Source organism: Pseudopipra pipra, chromosome 1, assembly GCF_036250125.1.
Source record: "Pseudopipra pipra isolate bDixPip1 chromosome 1, bDixPip1.hap1, whole genome shotgun sequence".
NCBI classification, from domain to species: Eukaryota; Metazoa; Chordata; class Aves; order Passeriformes; family Pipridae; genus Pseudopipra; species Pseudopipra pipra.
Genome location: NC_087549.1, coordinates 100,585,434 through 100,594,899, shown reverse-complemented (window position 1 = coordinate 100,594,899; position 9,466 = coordinate 100,585,434). Strand labels below are relative to the sequence as shown.

General features: G+C 43.1%; 1 protein-coding gene across 2 annotated transcripts in view; it reads left to right on the top strand.

Moving 5' to 3' along the window:
- The first annotated feature begins 6,847 nt into the window (after positions 1 to 6,847).
- The window catches only part of AMPH (amphiphysin), a 117,029-nt gene continuing 114,410 nt past the window's right edge, over positions 6,848 to 9,466 (top strand). Inside the window, exon 1 of one of the 2 annotated variants that reach the window (XM_064667961.1) lies at positions 6,848 to 7,103. In XM_064667961.1, coding sequence (XP_064524031.1) covers positions 7,035 to 7,103 — 69 coding nt within the window. In that variant the 5' untranslated portion in view covers positions 6,848 to 7,034. The remainder of the gene's footprint in view (positions 7,104 to 9,466) is intronic. The other variant, XM_064667954.1, reaches the window with a different exon arrangement.

Genomic DNA, 9,466 nt, shown 5'->3' with positions numbered 1-9,466 from the left:
TGTTTTCTGCAAATCCTTGTCCCATCCCCTGAAAATCCCTATTGAAGTACAGCAGCACCAAGATGCCTGAGCTTTCAGTCTGCTCTCTGACCCTGTTCCTCATTTTCTTTAGTATGACAGATTTTATTTTATCTCCCTGTTTTACAGGTGTTCAGGGAATACAGAGGAGGTATTTGAAGTCTATGACCTCTCCCTACACAGCAATGCATTCATTATTGACTAAACAAGATGTATTCATTTAAAGGTGTTTGTAGGTTTTAAAAATTTAATTGATATGTCATGGTCATTGATTAATCGATTATTAAGATTTACTAAAGATTTTCCTCCTGAAAGAACATTTTTGAGATATCATTATTGTGTAGTTAGCTCTCTCATCTTGCTGTCTGCCATTTCTGACATACAACCAGGAGATGAGTAGCAACAAGTGAACATTTCTCAGTACTGTTTTGAAGAGGGGAAAGGGAAGGGAGAAGGTGTTAAAATTTAACTTTAGTTTTTACCAAGGCTGCCTCTGATAAAAGCTGCAAGAAGCTGCAAAAAGATGTCTCTAAAATAAGACTAGCATACCATTATTAGCTAAGGACAGGTTTTTTTCCCCACAGTGTGAGAAAAATCAGTCTCGCATGCCAAGGACTAGGAAGCCTGCAACAGTTAAAGAGTTTGGTTCCTATAGTGACTGTTACAGCAACAGTAAAAAAACACTTACAGTGTCTTTTTATCTAATGATAGAAATAGTTTGGAAAAATTTCCTTCCAGAGACAGTTTTGGGATGAGTAGACTATTGTCATGCATACAATAAGGTGAAAAAGATCAGAAATGGAGACCAAGGAAGGACCAAAGAAAGTTTTTCTGTGATCTGGATGCAAAGGCTATTTTGCCTCCAATCCCTGCTGTTTGTTTGTTGCTCTTTTAAATGCTGCAGAGATACCTTTCTGGGGAAATGGAACAAAAACAAAACAAACAACAAAAAAACCCCAAACAACGCAATTTTTCAAATACGCTGAAGAATACACTAGCGGCAGCTAAATAACAATCTCTTAAGCCTTTCAGGCCATTTACAGATAGAACTGTTCTAACTGACCCCAGAGATTGCTTCCCACAGCATCTGTCCAGGATACTTCTAGGATGAATAATAACATATCTGGAGGTAATGGGAAATGAAAGATTCTCTTCCTGCAAAGAGAAATTTATGTTGCAACCTTTCAGAGTGCTACTCTTCCTAATTTTGATGAGGGAAGTGCTGGCATTCCCAAACCTCTGATGCAGAGCACAGTCATCAAATTCAGTTTGAGATTCCTTGAAACAATTTATGGATTATGGTAAGTCAAGTCAGGACAAATCTAGCTCAATTAAGAACAAACCATATACTGAGAGAGAAGAGTGGAGATATTTGAATAAGGATCCTTGACTACCAAAAGCTGTGGTTATTTCAGAGATTCCATAGATTTAAAAGCTGACTTTCAACTACACGATCTAAAGGAGCAGAAGCTACAATCTGACAGTTTCCAGAGGGGTTGCCTTTTTGAAGTTTGGATTAATCCTTTGCTATGGTATACAGTTTTCATAATGAAAGTGCCTCTCCTGTGGCCAGAGGTCATATTAGCACTTGCAGACCATGGTTTTTTAGGACATGCCTGGTGCATCTAGGACTAGTAGCAACAGTTGGGTGGTGTTGCTCTTGCAGACCATCTTCTGTATCCCTGGCTGCTCAAAATTGTTATTGCTTCCTTGAAAGCAGTGAGTGTCAAGACAAGAAGAGCTGCTGCAGGAGAGGAGGCTTCCAACCTCCATAGTCAAGCTTCAAATGACTAGGAAGAAAACTTTCCTGATATTTAGAAAATGATGTGTCAGATATTAAACCAGCAGAATCAGTTCACAATGGTTTACATACATCTGTCTTCTTGAAGAAAAACAAATCCTATGACCTTCAAACTGGCAAAAAAGTGTTCATTATTTTGCATGTATATACTATCTTGCATTTCATGGCCTTTCTAAATTATGTGCAAATGCAATCAGAATAGTTATGGCTAGTCATTTTTCTCCAAATTTTAAACATTTCAGGATTAGGATTACACATCTTTTTGCTACATCCCTCCTTCTAGCTCACATGAGTGGTGGAAGCTCACATGAGTGGTGGAAGCAACATCACTGTATAAATGTGCATTTGCACTAGGAATAAAAGCAGGGAGGCTAGATGATGTTATGATGTGTGTGTAATGCCATTAACAGCCAATTCATGAGCAAAGAGCAATGTATGGAATCAAACTGGTGCCATGCATGCCGTGTCCCCTTCACAAGTACCTAACTTGAGAGAGAAACTCACCACTGGTGAGGCATCATCCAAAGAGAATGGGGAATGTGCTGGAATGGCTTTAAAGAAACATTAAAAAAGAGAGAGACTAAGTGTCACAATAGTGATTTTTATTGTTATGCAAACAAAAGGTGTGCTTTTCTAGATACTCACTGTCAATACTAGGAATATTGTAAATATATTTGATAGGAAAGAGAAGAGGAAGGGTATGGAAAATTGTGTGTGGAGAAATAAACATTTTAAGCAGAGATTGACTTTTCTTTCAGGAAAGATCCAAATGATGTCCTACAGAAAGTCTTTCTGTACTTTTTACCTGTCACTTAAAAAGGCAGATATTTCTGGTTCGGGTCAATGTCCTTCTGACTGAGAAGATGAAATGTGTCAAGCACATTTAGGTTCAGATTCTTCAAAAGCCATATTCAATGACCTTTATTGCTGAATTAAGGGAACTTGAATTTTGGCTAATTGTGGTTGGTACTTTTTGTATGGTGGGAGTTCTTCCTACTTAGGTGGGAAAGCTCATATGTTGTGAGCATGATTCTTCAAAATTCATCTTCTGTACACTTCATTGTGCTTTTAATTACAAATGATATATCAGGAGGCTAACCAGAGTACAAGTATCTTCTTCAGCTTTCATTCCTAATGCTGGAATAGGTACTGGATACACAGCCTATCAAGACACTGTTGCCATCTAAATGATACAACTTAAAGGCGATTTCTTTGTGCAGGTCCAGGTTGGCAGATATGCTCACTGAGGGAAGGAGGGGGCTGTGCATCCCTGTAGCTCTGGCCATGCTGAAACTCATTCTTGGATCTCAGGGAAGCTTGTCTTTCTTATAACCCTAGTCTTTTCCTCAAGTTTGTATGTTATTGACACACCGACTGTGTAAAAAGTGAAAAAGCCTGATATTAACTAAGTGATACTTAATTACTTACTCCTACCCCCACCTGCAAACCTTAAAGGATTTTGGATCTCCAGTCATGTCTTCTTATCTACTTGCACTGCCTCAAACCTGAAAAGATTCACCCAAACGCAACAGTAATTGCAGGAATTCTCTCTAGCATTTTTTCCCCCTTTATTTGAAGCTCATTTCTCTAATTCCTGTTTTTCCAGGGAAGAGGACTTGGAGTATGGAAGAAACGTAACTCTCCCCTGCAGAAGTCCAGCATGGACATCTGTGTCCTGTGGGTCCTACCCAGGAAAGAATTTCCTACAGAAACATCACTGGTGCTTATTCTGTGAGCAATCTCTGTAGCCCTTCATTAGTGATGCTTTCCCATGTAAATCACATTTTGTGGAGTTTCAGAGCCCGGGTTGTCAACCCAGAAATTTGCTGATTGAAATCAGTCACAGGACAGACATACATGGTAACAAGCAAGGCCAGTGTCTACTGTATGTAGCTCTGTGAAGCTGGACAGGTTCAAATAATGAAGCTGAAATCAAAGGACACCTTTCAGATAAAATACTTCCCAGTGGTGGAACTGGTGTTCTGTGCCAGAATGTAAGTATCAGTCCAACATATGTTAGTATTTTAATGGCTGAGACAGAGGTGTTAATATGAAGTTATGGCAATATAGGAAAAAGTAAAAAAAAAAATAAAAATCTGTATTTTTCTTTAATAAGAAGAATTTTAATTAAAAATAAGTGCCTAAGTACTAAATATAGAACACATTTTTTTTTTAATTTCAGATATTTGTTAAAATTTTCCTCTGGACTAGATTTTTACAGGATTTAGAGCTACACTTATTTTATTAAAACATTTTTCTTTTGGTGTGTATTTTCCATAGTGTTCCTTACTTTCCTTGTCATGTGAGACAGACAGCTCTCCTCTCTGTGACTCACATCCAAAAGGCAGTAAGACCTCCAGAAACTGTCCAGATAATTTAGACAGTCTTTTACTGCCCATTATATGCTGACCTAAACTGCAAGTATAGTACCAAGCTGTCACTAGCAAAAGGAGATTTAAAATTCAGGTCTTGTACTCCTGAAACCATTCAATTTCTCATATTGCTTTCCCATGTTTGCTAATCTGTTTGTCTCAACTGGCATTGTATTTATGTCCATACATTCTGCCTCCCTAAATCCACATTACAGTGCAATTTCAACTCCTGGGCTGTCCTGCAGCTTCATTTCCCACTCCAATTTGCCACTACACTGAATATTATAGTGGTGTGCTTATGATGGGGATGTCTTTTATCTGCTATGGTGGAGTGTGAATTGTGAGTGTCCATATGTTGTGATTTGTAGAGCTCTGTGAGGTGCAAGTCGCTTATTACTCCATGGGAGTTGATATTTATATTTAAATTATCGTTGCAATGGAGATGGCTAAAAGACACCTGTCAATTTTTTCTATCATCAGTATTGTAAAATTTACTCCTATGGACCAGTGTCTTCTAATTGTATTGCTTTACACAAATAGTGATCAGAATGCAGAAATGAGTGATGAGAAATCATGTTGTTGAAGAGTCAGAAATTATGTAAATTTCTTCTTTCTCTGATGAACATTTCAAGTGAACAGGGATCATCACCTGGCAAAACTGGTGATATAACAGTTGTACTAATACTTACCTTCTCCCTTCCCTTTAGAGACTTTATTTTCAAAAATCACCACTCTCTTAGGAGCATTTTTCTATGAATGACTGTTATTCAAGAGTGAAACTGAAGTGAAATCTCATTTGAAAATAACACCAAATAAACAATAACAACAAAAATAAGGAGAAAATAAGCAGGGTAAATTGTACTACAGGATTATTAATTTTTAAACAACTATTTCAGAATAAAGTATGAGCAAACCAGAGAAAAATATGCTTTGAAACACATGTTAATGGGAAGATTTTCTCTGAAGAATTACAATAAATTTTAAACGCAACAGAGTATGGAGAAATCAGCCTGATTGTTTTCTGATAATTACTTTCCAAAATCTAGCTGATAGAGAGCAACGCACCCATTGATAAACTAGCCAGTGAAAAAGCCTTGGCTGTTGTCCAAGGTAATTAAATAGGGCAAAGCCAGTGCAAGTCAACCAACTGAGGAGGAAAAGACCAGCTGTCTGACAGTACACATCTTCATGCTCCCCATCCACCAGCATGGAAAAGCATTTTTGGGCTTAGTGACGCAGGATCTACTATTATATCAGACAACAGGGGACAAAAAGGCACAGGAGAGTGTTCTCCCTCCCACTACTAGCCCAAAGGCAACCAAATGCAACCAAATGCAACCAAATGCAACCAAATGCACCCTGCACTGCTGATACCTGCTACTTTTGTTATACTTTGGTGAAGAAAATGCATAAGTAATCAAAGTTAAGACCACCTCTTTTCATGATTTTTTTAATCATTTATAAAGTGGTGAAGTCAGATAATGAACTGGCCAGAAAGAGAAGCTCTGAAGATGTGAAAAATTACTTCAAAGAATTTGGTAGCCCTGTGAAAAAGATTTTGTTTTGAACTTTCACCAGCCTAACAGCATTATAAGAGACTGCCTGTAATCTTTTAGACAAAATAATTTCCTTGGTTGCTATGATATGTTTACTTTGGTTTTCTGCTTTTGTTTTGGGTTTGGTTTTGGTTTTCTGGGTTTTGGTTGTGGGTTTTTTGTTTGTTTTGGGGTTTTTTTTATGTTTATGTGAGAATTGAGTGAGCATGTACCTTGAAACCTTAAAATAGGTCACAATTTCTTAATAAACATTGTTACTGCTGCAGTTGGTATGTTAAATCCACTTCTTAATAGTACAGGACAATGCGTCATGCAGGTCTGGGACTGGGCAGATGTCAGAAATACAAGGTCACTGGATTTCTACTCTCCATATCAGGGAACTCCATGCTTGGCCAAACAGCAGAAAAAAATGGCAGGAGTTAATTTGGGGGCATCATATCTAGGAAGGATGACTTTGCCAGTCTTGAGTGACTGGTGCTGAGACATTCTGTATTTGGAAGATTTTGAGTGTCAAGGGAGGACAGAAAGTTTGGTCATGACTGCTCTCCAGTTTTGATTTAAAGCTGTAATTTCAGAAACAAGATCAAAAGCCTGAAACCAGTCTGGAGCCAGTTTACTGCTGTTGGCTGTTACACTGAGACAGGAGTGAGCAATGGATGGGAGGAGGATGTCGAGAACAGCACAAATGGCAAGTTCAGCGTGTACCACATTCAGCAGCACGGGCACGGTGAGCCCAGCACGGCTGATGGTTGTGCTGGGCAAGCCCAGCTCGGGCCCAGTTGGGGTGCAGGTCCTAAACTGCAGCACCCATCCACTGCACTGAAGGTCTGTGATGCTGCAGCACCAAAAACAGAGTGAAAGGTGTCAAAGGAGCTTGGACGCTGGGAGACACTGTGACCTGGTGGAAACTTCTAGGGGAATAAATAGGGTCTCTGGCTGTACAGTGGGGCTTGTGCCGGTAGTGGACGCAGCCGTCAGCTTCTACAAATCATCATCGCCGTTCCCTCTTGATGTGTTTCATCTCCAGGAGACGACGCTGCCGGCCCTGCGGGGTCCCAGGAGCCGCCTCTCCGGGGTCCAGGGGCGGGCAGTGGCGGGGGGGCCCGCGGCTCACCTGAGGCGGTGGCGGCGGTGGCCCCTCCTCTCCCCGCCGTGTCTTTAAAGCCCTCCTCCTTCTCCTCGCCCTCTCTTCATCCCTCCATCTCTGTCTCGCCTTTGCCGCTCGCAGCCGCCGGGCTCTGCCTCGCCCGCCTCCCCTCCCCACCCTCCCCATCCCCGCCGCCAGCCATGGCCGACATGAAGACTGGCATCTTCGCCAAGAACGTCCAGAAACGCCTCAACCGCGCTCAGGAGAAGGTGCGCTCCGGGGCGGGGGAACTGCTGGGGAGGGGCTCAGAGGGAAAAAGGGAGCGGCAGCAGTGCCGGGGGTCCGCGAAGGCTTGCAGCCCCGCTCGCCCCCAGCGCCCGCCGCTGCGGCTCCCCGTGCCCGCGCCCGCCGGGGCGCCGAGCTGCCGCCGGGGCCGGGCAGGGGGCCGCCGGCGCTGTTATGTAACCGGCCCATTTCACCGCCCGGCCGCTATCCCCGGCCCCGCCGGCCGGTCGCTCCCCGCCGGGACGCGGCGCTGCGGGCGCTGCCGGTGGCCACTTGCCGCAGGCCCGAAGCAGTCGTCGCTCCCTTGCCCTTCAGGAGGCGCGGGGCTGCCCGCGGGAGTGGCTGCGCATCGCACCGCACCGCGGCGGGGTGGCCGCGCTGTCTCCCCGGCCCGCGCCGGGAAGCGCGGGCTCGCCTCGCCTCGCCTCACCGCCCGCCGCCCGCCCTCCTAAGAGGATTGCTTTTCCTTTAATATCCACGCCAGTTCATCCCCAGCTGCGGCGATGCCGCCCAGCAGCCCCGCCAGCGGCCGCCCGGGGTGACAGGCACCACTGTGTGACAGGAGCCCGGGGGGGCTGGCACGGCCCGCGCCTTCCTCAGCGGCTGCCGCGGTTTTGGGGAGATTCTCGGGATGTCACGGGGCTGATCGAAATGTTCTGCGGCTGATGATGTGTATGGCTTAGGAAGACGGTGCCGGTTCTGGTATTGCTGTAGCCTGGAAATGAGCAACGGGCGAAGTCGGGGAGAATTTGCAGAAACTCCTGACCAAAGATGTGGGCCTTACTGACCACTGTTTGTTTTGTTCATCTTCATTAATGAAAGCTGATAGGTATGGATGTTCTGCACGAATAGCTCCTGTGTAGCTGTTGGGTGTCTCAAAACAAGACCACAGATACAGATATTGAACATAGCAGAAAAGCATTTCTGTATGCTATATATAGCAACTGTGTCTGCTGTTAGTACAGTTTGCAATAAAGCTGTTCCCAGCATGAATTTTGGAGACATGGTTGTCAGCAAGCATTGCAAGTTATCTCTTTTGAGGGCTAATAAAACCCCTCTAGCATATATCCTGTGTTGTAATAGACCCTAGGTAATAGGGCTCTGGAGAATTAAGAGAGGTTATTTTATGACCATATTTCTTCTACTTCACTGGCTATAAATCCTCACCTTTTTGCCACACATTGAATTTTGTGGAGCTCTAATGGCATAAAATTTGCAACAATTAATATGTAAAAAAGTCTTATACATAATAATGTTAGTCTTTAAGAATCCAGTAGTTTAGGCTGTTGCAGGCTAGTGATTAATTTTCTGTTTGAATTACTCCTGTCTAATTCATGAGGACTTTTCAATACCAAAGACATGATGCATTTCCATTCTTGCAGGTTTTGACTACAACTGTTTTTGAGTAAAACACATAATACACTCTTTAGTAGTTTGGAAAGATCCGATGACTTTATGGTGTGAGTTGATCCGGGTTAGTAGTTGAAGCCTAAAAATGCTGATAATTTCCATGTGTCTTTGTCAGTGTTGCTGTGATTAACCATCTGGAAAAGCACTGGTGCAAGTCTTAATAATCATATGTACTGGTTCCAGCTGTGACTGTTCAAATGTGGGAGGTCCTGCTCACAGAAATGGATGGGCATACCAAAGAGAAGACCTTAATCTGAGTACCTGAGGTACCTGGTACCTGGCAAAGACTGCTGGTTCACCAGCCCCAGGGTAGCTACCTCAAGCCCAACAGGTGCCTTGGGTGCAAACGGAGGATGCTGGTAGGCTCTGACAGATGGGCTGCTCTACCTTCATGTTGATGATCAGCCATGGTAACAAGGGGAGAACTTGTCTGGTTTGATCTGCATGTGTTGCAGTCAGACATCTGGCAATTTTGGCCTCATTTGGCATCTGTGGTGGTAATTTCTTATGTCAGTGGTCTAAAAGTTCCTTTTTTACAGGGTTATTTACAAGCTGCTAGAGGCTCGACACAGTAGGTCACAGTACCAGTGGCCTGATACTGAATAGGTCACAGTACTATGTAGCTCTGTATCCTTGCCTCCTTCATCCTGGCATGCACGTGTAGTTATTGCCATGAGCTGTGCACATCTTGCTCTCTCATGCCTACATTTCTGGTTAGCTTTGAGTTCCTTTATGGTTACACAACATAAAATCCTTCATTATTTTTGCTAAAACTTTACTTTAAAAGAAACCCAACAAACAAATGGGAATGATAGAGAATGATAGGGGTTTGTTTGTTTTGGGTACTTGATGGCAAGTAAATGGTATCTAGGAGTTGAAAATCTATGATTCCAGATGGTATGAATAGGATGGTATCGTGACAGGTGTGTAATATCAC